This window comes from Diceros bicornis, chromosome 24 (assembly GCF_020826845.1).
Source record: "Diceros bicornis minor isolate mBicDic1 chromosome 24, mDicBic1.mat.cur, whole genome shotgun sequence".
NCBI classification, from domain to species: Eukaryota; Metazoa; Chordata; class Mammalia; order Perissodactyla; family Rhinocerotidae; genus Diceros; species Diceros bicornis.
Genome location: NC_080763.1, coordinates 23,645,623 through 23,670,218, shown reverse-complemented (window position 1 = coordinate 23,670,218; position 24,596 = coordinate 23,645,623). Strand labels below are relative to the sequence as shown.

Below are 24,596 nucleotides of genomic sequence, written 5' to 3'. Positions count from 1 at the left end.
GAGATGCAGACATTCTTAACCCCGCCCCAGACCTTCTGCTGCAGAAACTCTGGCAGTGGGGCTGGCAATCCCCACTGAGACAAGCCCTCCAGGTAATTCTGCTCGTGCTCAAGTTTCAGACCCACTGGCTCAGCTAGATTAGTGTGATTTACCAATAGCCATCCCAGGCCACCAGACATGGTTCAACAGCACAAACCACTCCACTGCCCAAATCAAGGGGTTTTGCGTCCCCACTGGAGGGCAGGGATGAATGCGTGCTCTGCCCGGTGTGTGAGTCCCTCTCACAGGAAGACAGGTTACTCTGTTATACTCGGGTATGACTGTCCCCAGCAAGGTAAGCCTGCCAGGTCAAGGCCGTACTCCTGTGAGAAAATGACCCCTCCCCGAAAGGCCAGGTCATCCTAGTATCAGTCACCTGGTCACTGAGGAGACGGGCTTTAGGAAGGCAGAAAGGACGTGTCATCACTCTGAGTTTCCCTCCTTCGCCAGGACCAGTTTTTTCAAACTGTGGTCCAGAGACCACTGGCATTAGAAGTCCTTAGAGTTTAAAAATGCAGATTCCTGGGCTCCACCATGGACCTACTAAATCCGATTCTCCTGGAACAGGGCTAGGAATCTGCATTTTAAAAACAACAACAACAAAAAACCCTGAGCATTTCTTAAATTCACTGGAGTTTGGGAATAAATGGCCTTGGGAATACAGAACCAGGCTCCCAGGAGCTGGGGTTAACATGGAGGCCGCTGGGAGGGGAAGGGGCTCCAAGACCATGAGAATGACCCATAACACGCCTACTTTTGAAATTCTCAACCCTGCCGCCCACCAGAATTGCCTGGAATGCTTGTGAAAAGCAGATTCTCAGGCCCTAACCCAGACTTTCTGAATTTGAATTTGCAGAAGAGAGGCAGGGAAATCTATGCACACATTCAACCAAGCACCCCAGGGCGTTCTGTCATCAGGCAAGCTCGGGAAACACTGGTCCCAGATCCCATCTCTGGGTTCTGGCTACTCTGTGTTCATTTCCCTTCTGCCATTCCTGAACTTGTAGTAAACCCTTGTTTCAAAGGGCCAGCCTGACCTCAGCGAAGTTCCAGGGAATCCGGAGGATTTTATATCCACTCTGAAGCCAGGATCTTAGAAGGGGCGCAAAGCCCACTCCCCAGGCACACGTGGGTAGGGCAGTGGTAATGCCCTTGAGAGCCCCCAGGAAAGGTATCCCCAGGACACACTTGAGGGTCTAACTTCAGATAAACTGCCCTCACTGGCAGATTATTCAGAAGCATAGCTGGAGGCAAGGCTGGGGGATAACATGGAAAAGTATTCCCTTTGAGGACATTCTCTAGAAGAGGAGACTTTTCAACAATTGTTTTTAACATGGCAGTTGTTACACCATGGATGAAAAGACATAAGAAGAGGCCATATAAAAGCAAGATGTAGAGACACAAGGAGAAGGTAGCCAAAGAAAGGCTATTTTCTTCAGCCCCCCTCTCCCCGCACACTGCTCATACACATCACCAACCCTGCCCTACTCCCAGACTCTGAGAGACCCAAGGAGAATCTGGCTCCAGCCCTGCATCTCCCTGCATCACCAAACTTGGAGGAAGAAGGGTATTTTACTAGAGGAGGAGGCAGTTTCCTATTCCTGTGATATTTCAGCAACATCAAGCATAAACCCAACCTCTGCACCTCCTTCCCTCTAAGTTGGGCTGCCAGTTTTAGGAAAAAACAAAAACAAACAGGACATCTGATACCAAACCTCTTAATCTGAAATTCAAGTGCCTGATGAGCAGTAAGCCAATTACTGAGACATCAGTGCTTGGAGATGGAGAAAGGTATAAACTGGCCAAAATGAGCAGGCAGGAGGACAGGTTCTCTCAAATCCACCTTAACAAGAGAAGAAAGCAAGGGGTTTTGTAGAGCTAGGGGGCTTGGCAGGAGGAGAAACAAAGGGGTAATCCATGTTTCTTTCATCCCAGATAAGCCCCAGGCAATCTGACTTCTCAGCCTCAAGGGCAGCTGGGGGCGGGTTATCTGGTGATGGTAACTTCCTTGAAGGCATTATCTTTCTTCTGTGAAACAAGTTCGTAAATCCTTGTGACCCTTGAGTCACCTCTCAGGTTAAACAGGAACACAGCAAATTGACAAGATTAACTTCTTTTCATAACAAGGTGCAAAGGTAATCTTATTGAATATTTACAGTCACCCTCAGGTACCCGGCTTCACATCCACTTAAATTTGAATTTCAGATAAACAAATAATTTTTTAGCATAAATATGCCCCAAATATTACATGGGACATGTTTATACTAAAAAGATTGTGTTATCTTTTGTGTGTGTGTGTGTGTGTGTGTGTGTGTGTGTGTGTGTGAGGAAGACCAGCCCTGAGCTAACATCAATGCAAATACGCCTCTTTTTGCTGAGGAAGACTGGCCCTGGGCTAATATCCGTGCCCATCTTCCTCTACTTTACACGGGATGCCACCACAGCATGGCTTGACAAGCGGTGCATCCGTGCACGCCCAGGATCCGAACCAGTGAACTCTCGGGCCTCGGGCCTCCGAAGTGGAGTGCACACACTTAACCACTGCGCCACTGGGCTGGCCCCTGTTGTTTATCTGAAATTCAAATTGAGCCAGATGGCCCTTATATTTTATCTCTCAAACCTACCTCTAAGGGTGTGGCCAGAAGCCTACAGGAAACAGCCAGCCAAACTTGGACCCTGGAATTCCTCCAAAGCCTTCACTGTATTACTGTACTTCACCTCTGGGCAGCTGACTCCGCAACTTGGAGAAGCCACTACAAAAACCATACCGGATATCCCACCAGCAGCATGAGAGAGCCTCCTTACTTGGTGAAATCTAGTTCAGACCAGCACAAGAATGCAGAAAATCAGCAAGTTTACCAACGCAACAGCAAGGTGGATGCATGCAGTGTCTTTATTCACAACTGCTTTAACTGCTTTAACTGCTCATTCAATGAGAAGCAAATGTTACTGCTATTTTCTGAGGGGGGTAATTAGAGAGACAAAGGATGGGCACAGGACAAGTGAAGGTGGTACACTCAGGGATTGGCAGAGCTAACACCAAAACTCAGACCTCCCATTCCTTACGTGCCAACTCTGAACTCACCAGTCCAGCAGTCAAGGCTCTTACTCCAAGATGTCCACCACATCCAGCAAAGGTGCCCGTGAAATGCTATCATCTGCTTGATTCTCAGCTATGTGCTCAAGTGCATATAATTCAGAGGAAAATATGAACATCAAATGTACAATATAAAAAGTATGAACCGTTTCCCTCTTCAAAGCCCAATCTGAAACTACAGGGAGGGTGGGGATGCTGGGGGATCTCTGGGGGAGTTTCAAAGCCTCTAGCTGAATATATCGAGGCTTTTTTGTTATTGTTGTTTTAATTTGTAGCCAAGACTGGGAGAAGAAAGAGAGATTCTGAAGTGGACTGAGCACCAGACACTGCCTTTACATGGCCTGTAAACCTTAGGGAGACACAGTAAGGCTGAGACCCCATCATCCCCAAATCCCAAAGATGGCTGGTCAATGTAGGTGGGTCCTGCTTCCAAAACCCTAGAACTCTAGACCTGCACCTCAGAAGAAAGCAAACCGCCGGCAACTGGTCTGGAGGACTGAATCTGAGGAAAGACATACTCCCCTAGGTAGACCCAAGACCACTCAGGCAAGTGCACTAAGAAAGAGGCCCCTGTCTGCGTGGAAAGGCAAAATGGCGCAGTGGTTAGGAAGATGGGATTTGGCATCAGACAGACAAAAGTTTATATCCAAGCTCTACTGCTTGCTAGCTGTCCAAGTATGGGCAAGGAACTAACTCAGAGCGTCAGTTTCCTCAGGTATAAAATGAAATAGAGTTAAGGACCTAAGTCATGGGTTTGTTTTGAAGATTAAGAGAGAATGCCTGTAAAGCACTTAACATGGTCGCTGACACATAATAATGGCTCAATAAAATTTTTTTCAAATCTGTGATAAAGCCTAAGAATCATTTCCTTGTTGGCAAAGAGCCCTGTCACCAAGTCCAATTCTCTACCATGGAAATAAGGCTTGTGGTTTTCTGAAATGTGTATGAACATCCAGATTAGTTTAATCTGTCCCACTGGGATAATCCTAGGCCTTTGAGAAAAATCTTAATAAATTCTATCTATACACAACAGAGTCAAATGCTTCCAGAGACTCAGAAGTGAATTGCTTTCCAGGTTTACTGCTATCTCAACTTAAATGATGATTTACTTCCACCCCTCTCTCTCTCTCCTCTCCTTCTGGGACTCCCATTATGCATACATTGTATGCTTGATGGTGTCCCATAGGTCTCTGAGGCTCTGCTCATTTTTATTCATTCTTTTTCTTTCTGTTCCTCAGACAGGATAATTTCATTCGACCTATCTTCAAGTTCACTGATTCTTTCTTCTGCCAGCTCAAATCTGATGATGAGATTTCTAGTGAATTTTTCATTTCAGTTATTGTATTTTCAACTCCAGAATTTCTATTTGGTTCTTTTTTATTTCCATCGTTATTGATATTCTCCATCTGGTGAGACATCATTCTCTACTTTTCTTTCATTAGACATCATTTCTTTTAGTTCTATGAACACATTTACAATAGTTGATTTACAATTTTGTCTATTATGCCCCATGTCTGGGCTTCCTCAGGGACAGTTTCTATTAAGTGTGTATGGGCTGGGCCATGCTTTCCTGTTTCTTTGCATGTCTCATAATTTTGTGTTGAAAACTGGACATTTTAAATATCACATCAACTGAGATTCTCCTCCCTCCCCAGGATTTCTTGCTGTTGCTGCTGTTTGTTTAGTGACTTTCCTGGACTAACTTTGTAAATTCTGTATTCTTTCTCATGTGCCACTGAAGTTTCTGCTACATCAGCTTTGTGGCAAGCTAATGATTAAACAGAGATTTCCTTAAACATCTTAAACCAATAAGTCTCTGCCTTTACCAAGGACCTCTCTGTCTGTGCTGGGGCTCACCTTTAATGCTCTAGCAGGCAGGTGACAACTCTGCCTTAGCCTTCACTTCTTGCTTGCACAGAGCCTCAAGGTCAGCCAGAGGTGAGAGTTTAGGGCTCGCTCAGATCTTCCCTGGGCATGTGCACAGCTCTGCATGTGCATGTGGACTTAAAGATTCCTAAGAATATTTCAGAGTTTTTCAAAGCTCCCATGGACATCTCATTCTCCAGATTTTCCTTTCAAGATTTTTGGCCAGCCTCTTGTTTGCCCCAACTGCTATTGCTACCTCAGACAGCTATGACATTAAACAGTAATTATTTTCAACAAATTCCCAAGAAATTGGGCTTTCCCACTGAGCAAGTTCTGAGTCAGGTCAAATACAAGCAAGTCCTCTGAATGGGGCTTTTCCAGAGACCTTCCTGATAGGTCAAATAGTGACCTAGGGTTGGGGCACTGGGGAAGCTCCAAAAGTGTTTTGCCCTCTCCAGTGGCTGTGAGGCTGCTAGTTTTCACTGCTCCTATGGCTGCAAGACTGCTGGTTTTCACAACTACCAGGGCTGCAAGGCTGCTGGTTGTCAAGGCTACAGCAGAGCCTGGGACAGGGGTCTAAAAATAGAGCAAGTTAAAACACATAGCTCACTATTCTTACCATTATTCAGCCATTTTTTTTGAATAAATGTCCCTTGGATTATTGTAGGCCTTTGGTTAAGAGTTCTGAAAAAACTGATTTTCACAATGTTTGCCAGTGTTCTTGTTGCTTTATGGAGGAACAGATTACCTAAGGTCCTAACTCCACCATTCCAGAAGTGCTTCTCTATTTATTTCCTGTGTTATCATTTAACCAAATAGATAAGAGTGTCCGGAAGTACAGGATTAAAACCACTCCACCAGATTAAAGACCATATAAGCAAGCAGCCATGGAAGAAGGAAAGAGAAGTAGTTGCTTTGCTCCCACAGCATGGCCCAGAGCTGAGCCCCTCAACGACCAGGAGCAATGCTGGTTCCTGTACATTTTGTTCTTGTTTCTTGTTTTCATGGGTCAATGACCTGAACCTGCAATCAACCCAGCCTCCAGCACTGAAGACCACAGCCTCTGGAATTGGACCATTGCCCAGTTATTACCACCATCACCATTCTCATCCATAGAAAATATTTATTAAGTACTCATCTGCCCTAGAACCCCAAGGTAGGCTCCAAATACCCTGTTGTCAGATGCAATAAAGTTTATGGTGGTCAAAGATCAATGCACTGAAGATGTTTAATTCTAGGGAAAAGTGAAAATTCTTAGAGTCATGGAATCCTGAGTCTGGAAGGGACCCCAGAGGTCATCTGATTTCACTATCCATCTATAGCTTGATATTCCCCACAATATCCCCACAAAGTGGCTGGTCTCACCCACACTTGAATACCTCCCAGTGACAGGCAACTCATACCTTCTTTAGTTGGACATCTTAAGTATTAGAAACTTGGTCTTTATATTGTGGATGACTACAGAGACATACTCAGAACTGAGACGCTGGAGAGAATGAGGAACAGAGACCTGCGACCTTGAAGACTAATCTGGTCATCTAGAGCTACTCCAGGTGAGAGGACATCTAACTTTTGTGCATGCCAGAAAAAAAGGATGATACCACCTTTATCTAGCTAAAGGGCATCAATAGGCCTAAAATGAAACCATGGTACAGTTCCAGGAAGGAGTATAGGCAACTATGGAACAGGTATTAAGAGTACAGGCTTTGGAGTTAGACAAACCTGTATCTGAATCCTGGCTTTGCCTCTTAAAAGCTGTGTGTTCTTGAATTAGTTACCTAATCTCTCTGAGTTTCAGTTTCCTCATCTGTTAAATGCGGATAATCATAGTACCTACCTCACACGGCTATGGTTAAATAAAATCATATAAGAAAAGTCTTGGCACACAGTAAATGTTATTGTTCTTATAAAACACATGGTTTGTGACCCTAAAGAAAACGTGAGGTTATAGCCAACCGGGGTTTCACTAAGAATAAGTCATGTCAAACCAATCTCATTTCTTTTTTTCTTATGGTTACTGAGCATGTTACATACATGTTAACTCTTGATTTTAATCATGCTAACTGGTAGATTAAATGGTCAAATGTAGGCTGGACAGCAGTAGAGTTGGGTAGATCTGTAAAGACACTCTTTAATGGAATGCCACGAGGCTCTGTCCTTGCCCTGGTCTGGTCCAACATTCTCATTAAAGGTTGGGAAGAAGATGCAGGATATACCATGCTGGAAAGGCAAGCCAATACACTAGCATAAATATTCAAATTTATCTTACCAAAAGCCAAGAAAATGAAATGAGAGAGGGATGTGGCTTTGCATTCAGGTAAAAATGGAGTCAATATTACCAGATGAAGGAGGATTGGTTGAGGAGTGGTTCATGTGGCAAGACTCATGTATGCATTCATTCATTCCTTCATTCATTCACTCATTCAATAACCAGTGGTGTATCCACACCAGGCTGGCCACTGCTGAGGAACTATAAAGAGGGAAAGACATAAATCCCCACTCTTAGGGAGTTCACAGTCTAGTTGGAAGACAGATCTGGAAACAGTTTTTTAAAAATTATAAGTGTTACGATGTACCAAGAACAGCACAATAAAAGAGGGAAGGTCACCTAATACTGCTTTATAGCAGTGATACTGAGATGCGACTTGAAGGATCAGTGGGCATTTGTCAGACAAACTGACATGGGAATGAATGGTTTTCTAAGTGAACTCTACGGAACATGCAAAGGCCCTGAGGCACAGCTGGCTCTTCTGGTTGAACCTAAACAGTGACTTTACATACATATTTGGAATTTGGAAAAAGTAAGAAGCATAGACACATCAGGCCTCTTGTCTCACAGTCTCCATTCAAGTACACTCCTGGACACACCTGCACCTTACCATAGGTGATGACAAGCAGCACAAAGTTGAGGTTTTTGAAGAGTCGGGCGATGGAATTTAAGTATGAAGCATCAGGGGACGCCAAGGCATAGCTCAGGGATTGGGCCCTGCTGGGGGGATGTTTAGGCTTCTCCTTGAATACTGAAAGGAAACAAAAAGAGAGATGACTGCAAATCCCTGTGGTCCCACCCCCACAGAGCTGACACATGAAGGAGAGCTGGCTCCCTCATCTGAGAAGAAACTAAGACTCCAAAAGGAAATTTTTTTTTTTGAGGAAGATTAGCCCTGAGCTAACATCTGTTGCCAATCTTCCTCCTTTTTCCTTTATTTTTTTTTTCCCCCCAAAGCCCCAGTAGATAGTTGTATGTCATAGTTGTACATCCTTCTAGTTGCTCTATATGGGACGCCGCCTTAGCATGGCTTGATGAGCGGTGCATAGGTCTGCGCCCAGGATCCGAACTGGTGAACCCCGGACCGCCGAAGCTGAGTGCACAAACTTAACCACTAGGCCACTGGGCTAGCCCCGCAAAAGGAAATATTAATTATTCAATTAACTCCTTTACAGCCTCCTCTCTTGAGGCTGCTTCTCATTGTCTGTGGCTGAGTGAGCAGTCCTTTGATTATCTTTTCTTAATGGCTTCTGGATGGCTGCAAATCTGTAGGCCTCCCGGGCAATGTTCAAGGATCAAGGAGTCCCATAATACCCAGAAAATAACATACCACAGAGCACTGAAAACATGCAATAGTAACATATGGATAGAAAGGAAGTCAGGGCTGAGGCTTTGGTATTCTGGTATTAATACCCAATTAATGGCTTACCCCCAGGGCTCCTCCCGAAGGGGAAGGGACTGTGTTGCCCATGATTAGCACAGAGCCTGGCACACAGCAGCCAAGAATTATTCCCTGAATAAGTGAAAGGATCTTCTTCTTTTGGAAAAACCTCAAGTTCATTCCTAGTTTCTCAAAGTCTGAATCAGACATCTGCCTCACGAAGAGACAAGAGGATCCTGCAGGAGTAGCCACTCTGATATGAAGGACTGGGGACAGACAATGGAAAACCATTCATTGTATATTCTTTTTTCAATACAACCAGTACAGTCAATTTGACTGCACAGATTGCTATTCAGTTCTCTGGGGGACAGATCACTTTAGCTAGTTGTTTGGCTAAACTGGTCCTCCAAATGGGTCCAAGCAAGCACCACGTGGCCTCCCCCACACGCCATGAGAACACTCCTGAAAGGTCAATAGGCTATCTCCAGTTAGAAGAAGCTCTGGAAATGAGGTTTACTCTCTTGAAGATCAAAGGGGCCCCCACCCAGAAAACCCTCCAGCCCCGACTTCAGAGCCTGGCTTCTTCCTTCTCCGGAAATAGTCCTGGACGACTTCCCACCACTGGGAACCTCTCATCCATTGTCTTGCCTATTCACCTCCCCTTCAGGCGGAAAGAGCAAGGCAAGAGGTTATTTATCTCTGCAACAGCAGGGGTTTGCTCAAGGACTTGGCAACCACAAACAAGAATCCAGATAAGATTTCTCAGTTCTTTACTCAATGAGCTACTATCTGTGCTTGATAATAAAATGCCAAAATGTAGCAATGTCCTATCTCCAGGATTTCAACAGCAAAGAACCAAGCCCTCATCTGCTACAAACATAAGAATTTGGAGGTGGGAACATTACAACTTGAAACTTCAAGTTTGCTGATTAAGAGGGTCCCTGGCTGGGGCCGGCCCGTGGCTTAGCAGTTAAGTGCCCGCTGCTGGCGGCCCAGGTTTGGATCCCGGGCGCACATCGACGCACCGCTTCTCTGGCCATGCTGAGGCCGCGTCCCACATACAGCAACTAGAAGGATGTGCAACTATGACATACAACTATCTACTGGGACTTTGGGGGAAAAAATAAATACATAAATAAAATTATAAAAAAAAAAAAAAAAGAGGGTCCCTGGCTGGACTGTTCTTTCTTGCTCTCATCCACGGCTCCACAGCTTCTCAGCCTTCCAGGAACACCAAGTCCTCTGTCCAAGATATGCTGCCAGCTTCTGAAGCCATCAGGCGGCCCTTCCTCAACTTGGATGCCGGGGAGGGAACAACACAGTGAGAACAGTGTAATGAGGTACAGATTATAAAACTGACTCTGGAGGTGAGGCCGGCAGGAAGGAAGGAAACCTTTAACATGTGTGGTGGAACTTTCAGATGTTAGGAGGAAGCTGGTTAACCTTTAAAGACGGGTGACTAACTGAAAATGAAAACCTCTACTATGCTGTTTTTGAATTTATCACAGCCCGTCATATCACTCAGATGATAAAAGAAGATATAAAATCAACCAAATATCTCAATGATTCAATGTACATGCATATAAAATTAACAGTAGTTATCTGAAGTTGGTCATTTGGATTAACTGGTACAAGGCTAAATGAATGGTCATTCTTTTTTGTATTTTCTAGATTTTTCCATAATGAGGATATTACTTTTATAATTTAAAAAAGAGCATTAAAAAATGTGGTCCCAGTCATTCTCAGGTCAATCTATGAGAGTATTAGTGTTGTGGCTCAATTCTGTTTTGTTTTGTTCCAGAAATTTAGAGTACGGAGTTCGATAAGTTTAGGCTTGAATCCAATCTCTGCCACTTACTAGCTCCCTAATCTTGAATAATTTATTAACTTGCCTTAAGTCTCCTTTTCCTCTTTGTTAAATGAGAGTGATAATGGGACCTTCACTCACAGAGTTGTCAAGGATTAAGTGAGATCAGACATGCTCAGTACAGTGCCTATGATACCATAAGTGCTCACTCGGGTTTCAACAATGCAGCAGTCTGCATGTGAATTCTGGTGAGGTCATATTGGCTTAATTACAATTAAACCTTTACTGAGCTGCTAACAAAGTAAACAGGACTGGCTAGCACTGTATTGGTAGCAAGTGAGCAGGTAAAAACATTTGAAGACCATTAGAATCCAGGTCTCCAGTTTCTATAAATGTCCATGGTACTCTAGAGCCATGTTCACTACGTCCCCACCCAAGTCAGAGGAACCTCCTTACCTCCCAGCCTCCCATCAGTCTACTAATGACCTTACCAATGATGACAAGGATGAAAAGCAGAGTGGCTACACTTCCTATTATGTAGAACATGACGCTGATGTGGTAGGCAAGCTTGTCCCGGTCTTCGATGTTGGGTACCAAAACAGGAGGGACCAAGAACCCAATCGCAATTCCAAGCTATAAAAGACAGAGACAATCAATTACAGTTACCAATGGCCAAGAGATCACAGCACAAATTTAAAGAGACTCCTAATAAGAAACATAATCAGGAACCCCCTAAAAACTCCCCTCAAGATACCAGAGAGATCTCTCTTTTGATTGACAACTCAACTCACACACCCCTGACCACCCTCACTATCAACACCAATTGGAAACAATGATAGATGGGTTCTCAATGCAGACTGGCTCTTCTGTAGCTGCAAACTGATGAACAATGGTTCCTATACTTCCATCTCTATGGTAGAGTAAAACAATGTTGATTTTTTTTTCATGCCACTTAAATTCTTGATTTCACTGAATCTTTTACCCTAGAGTTGAGAGACCAGCTGAGGGAAAAGTTCTATACCCTACAACCCCAAGAACTTGCATTCAGTAAGAGATGGAAGCCTGAAGTTGTTACCACATTTACAAACATGACAGCTTAAGTTCATTGTGTAAATAACTTAGTAATTTATAAAGCATCTGTAGTGTGAAGTCACATGAAATGTTAAGTGAACATAAGTGAGGCCCTCTTGTTATACTAAATGGCCCCAGCCCCTCCTCCATGTGCCTACTCGCTGCTCTGCATGTACTCTAAAAAAATTCACATGCTCTCCTGATTTATGGCCTCTGCTTACGTGGGTACTCCAATATAGCTTGATAAATTAAAACTTTGTTCTATGAGTTTCTCTCTAGGAACAGGCTGACCAAAGGCAAGAAACACACCTACAAGATATTCATCATCACTGGCAGAAGAAAAGAACAATGAAAGACTCTGGAGTCGTCATGCTTGAAGGCCGACATTTCTAACCCCCCTCCTTACTGCCCACTTTCCCTATATAACTACCTCGAGATTCTGTAATTCTTGAGATGGTTTTTTTGAGACATTAGTTTGCTAATGTCTTCCCAATTATGCCGGCTAATGGAATTAAAGCTCTCTTTCTCGATCCCTAACTCGTTGTGATTGATTGGCTCAGACCACAGAGAGCACAGCGAGCCCATTGCTTGTTAATAGCAACTGCATAAATTTATACACACATGGAAACTGGCTATAAACACACACACACACACACACACACACGCATGCACCAACAAATTAAAACATCTCATATCTGCGTGGAAGTTCAAACTCCAGTGACCTGACAGATAACGTGACTTGGGTGTTTCTGAGGTCAGAAATGCCTTGCTTCAGTAGTGACTAGCTATGATACAACTCCTGGATGCCCTTCTGCCACACGTAATACCAAGGCAGAAATTGGAAAATAGCCTGAGAACCCAGGCAAGCCTCAAATCCTAAGAGTGAAGGAAGATGAGTAAGTCTTTTGTCTTAAGGTCCCACTTTTCCTTTATTGTATTTGAAAGGACCTGCAGGTAGAGAAGCAATTTCCTTTCATGCCACCCTATAACACGGGTTCTAGGTACTTCCGCCGTAGGCACCTTCGCCGCAAGCATTTTCGCTGCAAACATTTTTGCCAATGTCTAATTGTTCATAAGGCAATTTTGGTATAAAAGATAACATAACTGGTTGACAGTTTCGTTTCAACTGCTTGACACTTTGGTTTAAGTTCTCCATTGACACAGGACTACCATTTTTATCTTATATAAACCTTAGCTCCACATTTCCCATAGAACTTTGGAACATGTATCAATGGACATGTGACAACACGCCAAGAACAAACAACAGCGTAGAAGGCTTTTCACAACGCAATTCAAAGCTCAGTTACAAATATGGATCCTAGCTTTTGGAAACTGACACCTCTCTTAACAAAGGAAGAAATTTTAGTGAAAACGAAGTGTGATGGATGCTGAACAAGGAGATGAATCAACAAGCAAAAAAAAAAAAAGTATAATACTATGAATGAAAGACTTTAAAGACAAGTGCTTAGATACATCCCACAAAATAAAATCAGTTATTTGCACAGTATTGCCGTGAATCTACACACATTTTAAATGTATTCAAATATTTTGTATTTTGAAAAAGTCTCTTTAATTTTGTTATTCATTTTTCATGTTTCATTATTGTCCTTTTTAATGTCCCTCTTTTATTTTTTGTGATCTCTATCCTTTACAGCAAAATTGCCTTATGGCTGATTAGTTATGCAGCGAAAATGTTTGTGGCAAAGACGTCTACAGCAAAGATGCTTACAGGGAAAACAGCAGACACATACAACATCATGCATCATCTGCCAATCTGGTGACCGTCTTGATTGGTTTTCCAGCCTGTCAACTATACGTACTGAGGATGGTCACTAGTGGCTCTCAGCTCTGGAATATTCACAAAAGTCATCACCAATAGGCTCAGTATAGGGTTCTTCCAAAGTATGCCAGTATACACTCAATAAATCAAACATCTTTAAAGCATCTACTATGTGAAAAGTATTCTGCTAGATGTTTTAGGAGGTACCGAGATGTATATGGCAGGGTTCCTGCCTTCAGGGAGCTTTATAATCTAGTGGGGGCAGGGGGCATTTAAAACAATGATACAAAAGATTAACACAAATGGGGATACTTGTAGGTTGAAATTATAGAATGTTATAGTTTCAGAGTTCCTTTGTCATCCTCTACTACAACCCGATCATTAGAGGAACAAACGGAGGATAGGTAAGGCTAAACTGCAGAGGTGAAGTGACTTGTTCAGGTCATACAGAGTTGAGGTAAGAAAAATAGATCTCCTGGCTTCTCAGGCCAGTGCCTCCTCCACTGGCCTGGCCTGGTCCCTCCAGGACCAAGAGCCTTGAGAAAGGCCCAAGTGAGCAGGCTTCTCCAGAAGAGAAGATACTTCATATCCTCGGAGCTTTATCCTTTCCTCAGTCACACAGATTTGTCAGACTCGAGTCCGGCTTCTTAAATGCTGATCTCCAAGACTTTGAGTGTAAAAACCAGCCACAGGAGCCGGCCCGGTGGCGCAAGCGGTTAAGTGCGCGCGCTCTGCTGCGGGGGCCTGGGATTCGCCAGTTGGGATCCCAGGCACGCACCGACGCACCGCTTGTCAAGCCATGCTGTGGCGGCGTCCCATATAAAGTGGAGGAAGATGGTCATGGATGTTAGCCCAGGGCCAGTCTTCCTCAGCAAAAAGAGGAGGATTGGCAGATGGTAGCTCAGGGCCGATCTTCCTCAAAAAAAAAAAAAAAAAAACCCCAGCCAAAGACAGAAGGGCAAACACAACCTTCATGGCTGGGAGCTCATATGACCATGGGCTCACTGAAGGTCATAGCTAGCCTTAGCCTAAGCACTTCAGAGTTGGAGATCTAGAAGTTGAATAGAATCCCCAGGGTCCCTTTGGCAAGAATGAGGGAAGATATGGGACATCACCCAAGGCTCTGTCATTCTTTCATTCCCAAAGGACCCTGATGTAGGATAACCTAATCCCCAGGAATCTTCTGCCTCGAGAAAAAGTCCTCCCAGCCGGTTGTACACTACATGCCTGACCCCTCAGAGGCTGGACTCCATTCTCCGCCTGCACACTAATGCTGAGTGAGTGCCATTCCACCTTAACTCCAGCACTGAAGCCTTCTCCAGCCAGCAGGATGGAGCAGCCAGCCACAGGGGCCCACGGTAACCCTGGTCAGAGAGCGACACTGTCTCACAGTGACCTTTCTCCAGGAGGAAATTGGCCTTGGAGGTACCTTCATGCCCAGTGTGGAAAACCAAAACATAGAGATTAGACTGAAAAATTCTGCCTTTTCTGTTTTTTCAAGTCTTTTTTTCCCTGCTTCTTGAGAGCTGTGTTCAGTGAGAGTGTACAGCTGTATTCCAGCTCCTGGTTCCTAAGTCTGTCCCTTAGTAGGTACTCAGTCATGCTGGCCGGTTGGACAGATGGACAGATGTACGTTGGCAGAAAATCTTGACTACACAAAGATGCCAATATCACACAGTCCTGCCCATTAGGGTCTGTGTTCTTTCTACAAACCACATTGTAGAAACCACTGTGAAGTGGTAAGGAAAAACATGTGTACAGGGGAGAGTTGGGTGAGGGTAGGAAGGCCGAGCATTTCCTGAGCATCTACTATGCACCGAGTATCTAACGTAATTTATCTTTTTCATTTAACCCACGAAGCTTACAACAAAGACAAAACTGAGAAAAACTGATGGTGAGCACCCTGTCCAAGGTCACACAGGCAGCTAGCAGAAGAGCTGAGCCCTTAAACCAGTTCTGTCTGACTCCAGAACCCGAGCTCGCCTCTTGCTTCCCATGAAATGTTGACGTGATACTAGTCCACACGGAAGCCCGTGTATTCACCCACCTGAGTTCTGTCAAGCACTCAATAGGACACCACTTGGGTAAATCTCAGAGACCTGCAGCCCAAGGTTACTTCCAATAGATGGGAGAATGCTGCTCTGGGAGGGTGGTGCGGGCACCTTTCCTGTGCTCACACAAAACAGAGACCCAGGCCATGAATGTAAACAATTAAAAATCACCGCTAACTGGTTGTGACTTGGCTTATGTCCCAGCATATGTTCTAGTTTTATCCTCCTCAACAAAATACCAAGTTACACAATACACAGTCAAACCAAGTCAGAGTCTTAACTCATCAGGAATTTGTTGTTTTTAGTGCTGTTAAGTCAACTTCAACTCCTAGCGACCCTGTGGACAGCAGAGCAGAACCCTGCCCAGTCTTTTTTTTTTTCAATTGTGAAATTTTTTTGTACAGTATTGTTTGTCAGTCACCATATAAATGCCTCCCTTCACCTCTTGTGCCCCTGGTAACCACCAAGCAGTTCTATCTGTCAGTGTGTTGGTTTATCTTCCACATATGAGTGAAATCATACAGTTTCTCTTTCTGGCTTATTTCACTTAACATAATACCCTCCAGGTCAATCCATGTTGTTGCAAATGAGACGATTTTGTCTTTTTTTATGGCTGAATAGTATTCCATTGTGTATATATACCACTTGTTCTGTACCCCATCATCAGTCAAGGGACGCTTGGGTTGCTTCCATGTCTTGGCTATAGTGAATAATGCTGCGATGAACATAGGGGTGCATAAGTCTATTTGGATTGTTGATTTCAGGTTTGTTGGGTAGATTCCCAGTAGTGGGATAGCTGGATTATAAGGTATTTCTATTTCCAATTTTTTGAGGAATTTCCATACTGTTTTCCATAGAGGCTGTGCCTGCCCAGTCTTTTTTGCGCCATCCTCTCACCTTCCCGCGTTGTATCAGACAATGCTCCACTGCTGTTCATAGGGTTTTCACGGCCAGTTTTTTCGGAAGTGGGTGGCCAGGTCCTTCTTCCTAGTCTGTCTCAGTCTGGAAGCTCTGTTGAAACCTGTCCACCATGGGTGACCCTGCTGGTATTTGAAATACCGGTGGCATAGCTTTCAGCATCACAGCAACAGGCAGATGCCACAGTGTAACAACCAACAGACGGGTGGTGTGCTTCCCTGACTGGAAATGAACCTGGACCATGGTGGTGAGAGCACTGAATCTTAACCACTAGACCACCAGGCCTAGCCTTCAGAAACCTATTTTTTAAAAATTGCTTTTAAAGTAGAGTAAAAATTGCTCTTCATTTTACATAGCCCATCGCAGTATTTCCCAACCGTGCCTGATGACAGAGGTCACCAGCCCCAACCCCACTGTGATCCCTCAGGTCTGGGGCGGGTCCTGAGTACCTGCATTTTCATCTGCAGGCAACCCTTACCACGCATCCAGGGAGTGGGGGAGACACCGGCCTCACAAAATGTATGGCATGGGCCCCCTAATGGCTTCCATGCGGCTCTGCCCCCAGCCATTCTCCACTCTGCAGTAAGGGATATCTGCAAAATGTAATTGGATTATGTCCTTCCCCTGCTTAAAGCCCTGCAGTGACTTCCCCTTACTTTGAAATTAGTGGTAGAAATCCTAGACACACCCACCAAGTTCTGCACATGGGGTCACCTGCCCCTGGTCAACTATTTGCTCCCTGAGACCCTGCCACACCGGCCTCCTTTCTATCTTTCAAATGTCCAAAGTGTCGTCGTGCCAGAAGACCACAGGGACACTACACCAGCTCCTCTGCCCAGACTCGAATGCCCTCCCTGCTTGTGTCATCCCATAAACGCAGATGTCCTTCAGGCCTGAGCTCAAGTCGCACTTCCTCAGGGAAGCTTTCTCCGGTCCCTCATCTGAGGTCAGGTCCCCTCGCACAGGCAGTTTTATATCTGTATCATTATTCAATTAACATCTGTCTCCCACCCAGACTATAAGCTCCATGAGGGCAGTGCTCACATGTACCTCTGGAGCCTAGCACAGAATAACATGAATCAGTAAAATGTATGGCACTTTTCACGGAGTATCTCAATCCTCACAGCAACCCCAGAAAGAGAGTCCAGTCTTGTCCCGATTTCACAGATGATGAAACTGAAAGGTGAAGTCCCCTGCCTGAGGTGACAAACTACAGGTAGCAGAGCGGGAGTCTGAACACACAGCGGTTCTGCATCCAGAGCCTGTGCGCCCAGTCACTACAGTTCACTTCACCCCAAAGGAAGGCGTTGAACAAAAACGAGGTGAATGAAAGGATGGAGAGGCAGCCTGGGACACTCAATTTTCATTTTCCATTTTATTTCTGCTCTTTCCACAAACTCCAAGGTGATATCTAAACACTGATGCAATCTAGCAGTCACGGGCACTGCCAGAGCAAATGTCACAATTAAAAACACACCTGTGCAGCCTGAGGGCTGGGGGTGACAGGGAGAAGCCATGCTTTGTGTAATGCATCGCTCATCATTCTGGCTCATACATTTGGCAGAGCAAGAATAAAACCAGGAAACCATCGGGCTGCCTCTGGGATAAGATGGCCACCCCTAACACATCACACAACACATGTTATATTGGCTCTGAGACCCACAGAACCACTGTTCTCTAGGATTTCACGGCCCCCAGGAGCTGGCTCCCTGACACTGAGAGTTAAATATTGTCCCCTTATTGGGTGGCAGGTTTCTCTACAGCAGAGCCCCTGGGCTTGAAGGCTGAGTCCAAACTTGGTCTCCTTGTGACCTCACTGGGGGCTCACCTTGCTCCTTGAGGAGCTCACACGCATGTTCTTCACTTTAAAATGAACCCCTCAGCTTTCCTTCTTTCCACTCCAACATTATTCAGAGACATCATCACCTGAACACAGGGGTTAAGGGCTCAGGCTCTGGGGTCAGAGAGACCTGAGTTCAAATCCCTGCTCTACCAGTTACTAGCTGTCTGACCTTGGCAAGTTAATTTATCTTTTTGTGCCTGTTTCCAACTCCACCAAAAAAAGATAATGTCACCTCGTTACAGTATCTAGCTCACGGGGTTGTTCTGAGAACTAAATGAGCTCATGGGAATGGACCATTCAGCAGAATGCTCTACAGCTCCGAGGCTCTCACTCCCCATCTGCAAGCCTGGCTCTGCACCCTGCGCACTCGCACACAGCGATGGCGACCGGCAGGAGAGGAGGGGCTACTGGGACTCACCAGACAGGCTTGGTTTATGTATGGCAGTCATGCAACCACCCGCCCCCGGTTCTCCTCCTCCTCCTTCCCCAGCTCCTTCTCCTTCCCTCTGCTCTTCCTCAGTTCTCTCAGTCACCCTTGACTCTGCCCTCTCACGTCCACTCTGTCCCAGACCCTCCCAAGACCTCCTTAGAAGCCCACTTTGAATCCGCCCCCTTGCCTTCAGGTGACCGTGATCTCTCTCCACCAGCCCGCACAACGTGTTCAGGTGCACGTTCCTCAGAGCTGCACTGCCCACAAAGTCCCCGCTCAAGGACCTTCGAGGACTCAACCCTCTCAGAGGGAGGACGGAAGTCCAAACCCCTCAGCCTGCTGTTCCCGGCTTTCTTCACCTACTTTCAAACTACCTTTCCAGTGCACCTCCACCTACTTCCGTCCATGTCGCTGGTACTCCATCCAGCCAGACCAGACGATTCACGATGCCAACCTTTTCATCGTCTAGTCTCCACCTTGATCCAAGCAGTTTCCTTGCCTGGAAAGGTCTCCCGCTTTAATCTTGCTGAGCCCATCTCAACATCAGTTCTTTCACTGAGTCTTCCTTGGTTATTGTAGCTAGGCGTCATCTCCTCGCCACAAACTCCTCTAGTCCTTTGATTTTCAGCCATTTGTCTGACACTAGTCTGGTGCCTGGTAAACAAAACAGGGCTTACTCAATAAATGGGTGCTGCATGAGTAGGCCGTAGTTAATTGGCACATCAGGAAAACATCACTTACCTTCCAGATTAGCTGTGAGCCCAGACCCGGGAAAGACGTGGTTGGAAATTTAAATCTAGACCAGGTTCCCAGAGAAAGTCTGCTATTTAAAATACATGATGGAGGGTCCTTTAAAGCCCACTTAAAAACCTAACAATTAAAAGCCCATCAACGATTATAAGTAATCTTAAAGCACCCAGCATGAGGGCACCCCCAACAAGGGTGTTCTTATACGAGTGACTAGGAACATGAGTTATCTACACATCTCTGTGTACACTAGCAGTGGTCTTACAATCTAAAGACATATTGGAAGCTAAGGTTCACAGAGCACCACAGCTGAGGAAAACTTAAGCTTCATAGACAAATGTAAGAAAATGTCACTATATTGAGGCTCATTTAAGTCCATACAGAATTTATGAGCGCTAAAATATGCTAGAAATGCGGTATGCCTAATTTCCATTCCACACAAAAACATGCCCACACACTCCTGGGGCTGTGTGGCTTGACACTGACATCTCAGGTATGGACAGTATGGCCACCAGCAGGGAGGACACCACTAAAGCTTCGTCTCCCAGGACCATGTCCACGTGAGGAATTATGTACAAACACTCGGAAGTGTCTTCAACACTCATTGCCTGACCCTCATGTGCACTGGTGTGGGCATTTCAACACCATGATGATGGTGCTAGTGAGGCACGTCTGCACACTCCAATACACAATTCTGGTCCTATAAATAACTCCCTCTCTCCTTGGTGAGTCACTTAGACGTTGTTTACACCTGCAAGTGAATACTAATCTCGGCAGAATAATGCACAAACAGGGGCCCCACGGTCCCAAACGTAATGGACTAGGTTAGAGTGAAGGCACTCTGCAGGAAAGCCACCTTTGGACCAGTGGAGAAGGCTCCGAGGGGGCGCCTGGGACTGAGTCTGTGGATGCTCCAGAAAGCAGCAAGGAGAACGAGGTGGCGGCTAGGGCACTGACACACTGAGGCTGAACAACAGTTTAATCATGAGAACGAGCCCTCCCCACCTAGGAACCCCAGACAGCTCCCAGGAAAATGCCATGGTAAGCAATAACGTGCATGCAAAACCTGCTCATATGACTGTATTTTGAAATCCCCAAATCCAAGCCCTTGGCTTCTTTTGAAAAGGCCAACTCAGGATTAAGGAGGTAGCAGACCTTCAGGAACAAAAAAAAAATCCCATTGATTTGGGGGAAAATCACTCATGAAAGAGGTTTATGGATTTAAAAGGCTAAGCTTAGGTCTCTAAGAACTTAGAAAGCATGGTCACTGCTGGTCAACTCTAGACTTCCTTAGAGTTCCCTCCCCACTCACAGGGTTTGTCCTCAAATCTGTGATTCTGCTGTGGCTTATACTAGCTCGACACTCTTGGATTTCTTCAGTCCTTTGGGAGAAAACAGGTTAGGGAATGTAGGAAGCAGCAGCTATGGAAATTAGGGTAGCCTGCAATCATGATTCCCAGGGGAGATAAGAGTAGTAATAACAGCTGATACGTTGTGTTCACCAAGCCGCAGGCACCAGCCTAAGCACTATACATAAATATATACACACTCTTCTAATCCCCATTATAAATAAGGAAACTGGCATTTAAGTAGCTTGCCCAAGGACCTGCAATAGCGAGTGATAAGGCTGGACTTCAAGCTCAGGCCCTCTGTACTAGACTCTGCACTCTTAACCATCAGGCTGAACGCTCAGGTCACGGCTACTATCCAAACTAGAAAGGAGGAAACTAACACATAATGAACACCTACTATATGTTAGGCAGCGTGCAAAATGATTTTTCTCATGTTATTTCACTTAATCCTTCACAACAACCCCCTAAGTCGGCATCACTATCTCTGGTTGGTTTTTATACATGAGAAAACATCAGGACTTTGCCCAAAGTCACCCAGCTTCTAAAGGCAGAACTGAGATTCAAACCCATGGCTACCTGACTCCAAATCCCTTGACAAACAGGGGGAAGGCCACAGAAGTGACCGCCCTCAAAGACCTGACACTTCCTCCAGCCTCATAAGCTCGACTCTGTAATTCAAGCACCTCCCCGTCTGTCTAGCTCTTGGAGGGAGCAATGTGAGAGGTGTCTCCAGCCACAGTCTGTTTTGTTTACCACGTGGTTACACCCTATGGGATTGCTTGTTCTTATGTAATGCTGAGTTTCGGGTTTTTTCCATGTAAAGCGTTGTCTCCCCAACTAGACTGCTGGCACCTTGAGGACGGGGACACTGACTAACATTTCCTGTGTGACCCCTCCCCACACCGCACCCAGCACAATGCCAAGACCAGAGATGGTGCTTCAGAAAGATCTTTTGAATAAAGAGAGGACTTTGAGAATTGTGCAGCTCAAACCTAACTCTAGTATTTCCAGTCTCCTCTATAGCAAACAAGTTGGGTACAGCAGCAGTTTGCTGTCTTCCAAGAGTTTACACCACAAGGAAGCAGATGCAAGGTGGAACAACACAGAGAAGACCTCAAATTTGAGGATCCCCAAGATCAGACATGGAGGCCATTGGAATGTAGGCTGATCAGCTTCCCACTCTCAAATCTACACTCAATATTGATTGAACACCTACTGATACTAAGCACCATACTAAAAGGAGGGGGAGGAGACAACAGGTGTAAGACAAAGAGCTCACATCACCAGGCTTATAAACTATCTAATATCTTGACCTACAGCCTTGGTGCTGGGTTTCCTCCTCATCTTTGAGGATGCAAGGTAGCTGAAGAGCAGGGGAACCCTAGGCTGTAAATAGAGAAGACTCTAAGTTTAGGGGAGGGGTCTGAGTTCTAAAGGGAAATTTTTTTGATTAAAAAAAAAAGGATGATAACAAAAGGCTTTATTTTTTCAGCTGAGCCTCATACTTCTGCCGGCTTTCAGTCATCAACCCAGGAGGGTCCTGGTACACACACTCCTCCTTTTAAGGGTTGGTGTTCCTCTTGAAATTGTCCCTGTGGTGACATCTGCAAAGGGTCAGTCTAGGTCTACATGAGAGCAGACGTGAAGCCTCCTCTGCCTCCCTTTACACGAAGAGCCCGCGTCACTGCTGGCTGAATTCACCACTCAAAGGTCCCTCTGTCTGACAGTGCTGACGGCCCATGACCACAGGCTCATAGAACTTCCCCAATGACTCAGCTGGAAAAGAGGAAAAATGAGGGGGGCTCTTTCAAACCACCAGGCCGGCTAAGGTGGTAGAATGGAGACCTCACTTTTTCACATTTGAGTTCAAAGCTCCACTGGAATGCTTTGGCACTTCCCACCAATTCTGTCCCAGACGCCGGCACGCAGCAGCCAACAGATGGACTTTACCGTCCTGTGTGCTGTTGCTCTGCTCAACTGCACCACTCCCTGCCTTTTGACAGATGGTGTACAACAGCCCAAAGCAGAATAATTGTCTCCTTTGTGATGTCACACGCTGTCATTCCTAAAAGTAGTTCATGTGACAACAAATGTTTCTAATCCTCCCAAGTTTTCTTTTCAGTCTGGTTGGGCTCTCTTGGTGACACCCCTCCCATTCCCATTTTCACGGTTGAAACTCAGACCCAGAGGTTACTCATGGGCAGGTCCTGGAAGAGTTATTGCTTAAAGGGCTGCGATGAGACAGACCGAGTTCCTCTGACTTCAGGGTGTGCCTCCAGAAACAGACAGCGTGGGCCTCCTGTAGCTTTTTCCTAAGAAGCCAACTTCACAAGTTAACTAACCCTGCCTCATGATCCCAGAGAGAAATCTGGAAAGAAAAGAAATCTAAACCTTGCACCGGAAAACTATGAGTCACCCATATCCAACAGCACCCCAAGAAAGCAGCAGCATCAGATCTGGCCCTGCAGTTTAGGGAGTTACTCGAGGACCTACTTACATAAGAATATCTCTCAATATCCTGCTCTGAAGCCAGCTCCCCTCCTCCTTGGCCTGACATTTCCACCATTAGTCACTCCATAAGTGACTGCCTTACAGTCTGATCTCTTCCCTGAAATGTGAACTCAGGGACCTTTTCTTTCCCATTCACTGCTGCATCCTGAGAGCTCAGAATGTTGCTGGGACAGCGGAGATACTCAGTAATTATCTGTTCAATAAATAAATGAAGGCGGTGTGCATTGTCTCAAAAAAACTATAGCTCCCAAGAACTGACTATAAAGGTCAGAGCACTGAGCCCTTAAATGGAGGGCATGGCCACTAATCCAAGGTTGTCCTTCATGGGACAGACAGCCAATGGGATGCGAGCCCTCATTCACTGGCTCTCATATATCACATTACCTGCTGGTGAGACACTGTCAACTGGGGAGACACAGGGAGGCTGGCTGGAGGATGCAATCCAGGACAAATAGAATTCAAAGAGAGACAAACACTGGATGGCCCAGGGCCTGTGTGGGTTATCTGCAAGGGACAGAGATCTAGCCTAGGGCGGGGACACCCTAGGAAAGGTCATGGATTTCTGTGGAGTAGCATGAGAATACAGGGCTAGCCATTCCTGGGGCAGATAATGGGGTACCCTCTTCCCTAAGGAGAGACAGAAGAACTCTAGAGAGAGAAAAGCAACATCTTCACAAGGACTGTCTGACCCTACCAGTCTCCATTCGTTACCATTGATCACAGCCACTTGCTAACTGTAAGGGGCCTGAGAGAAAATGTGGTAAGGCCAGGACCTCCAAGCCCTTAGGAGAAAACTTCTCACTCCTGGCCCCTACCTCCTGATGGTGGGAACCAAATCTGTTCTGTGCTGTACCACCACCGCCACTTTCCTACATTGAAGAGAGGAGCCATCAGAGGCAGGTATAGACTGAAAAGCTGCTTCGTGCCAACCCTTGGCAAAAGGCCCTTCTTGGAATCAAAAGGAATCAGAATGTTCCGCAGTACTCCTGGAGCTGCAGCATGGCTCAGCTCAAAAGGATCAGATCAGCAAGGATGCTTTGGAACCCAGAAGCTCTGGGAGAGGCTCCTGTAGCCAGAATAACCAGAGCTTATTCTGAAACAAAGAGCTGACTCTAGAGGCAAGAATGCCAAACCCTGTAAACGGAGGGTGAGGCCCCTAATCCAAGGTTGCACTTCATGAGATGGACAGAAGATGATCTGTGGACAGAGGAACCCTTTTATTCCCCAAGTATCATGAGGCAAGTCCAGGATCTCTCTTTTTTTAAGGGCACTTAAAAGCCCACATTTGCATAATATTTCACAGTTTTGAAGGAATCTGCACATCCAGCATATAATCTGAGCCTCAAAACCACCCAGTGGGGTCAACAGCAGGATGCCCAAAGTGCAGACGAGGCAACAGACCCGATGAGGGGCTCTTCGTTCTCTCCATTACCT

General features: G+C 45.6%; 1 protein-coding gene across 1 annotated transcript in view; it reads right to left on the bottom strand.

The window, feature by feature from the left end:
- FLVCR2 (FLVCR choline and putative heme transporter 2) overlaps positions 1 to 24,596 on the bottom strand; it is a 56,298-nt gene that overhangs the window by 16,540 nt on the left and 15,162 nt on the right. Inside the window, exons 2-3 of the mRNA XM_058567414.1 lie at positions 10,951 to 11,092; positions 7,882 to 8,022 (exon numbers count right to left, since the gene is read on the bottom strand). Coding sequence (XP_058423397.1) covers positions 7,882 to 8,022; positions 10,951 to 11,092 — 283 coding nt within the window. The remainder of the gene's footprint in view (positions 1 to 7,881; positions 8,023 to 10,950; positions 11,093 to 24,596) is intronic.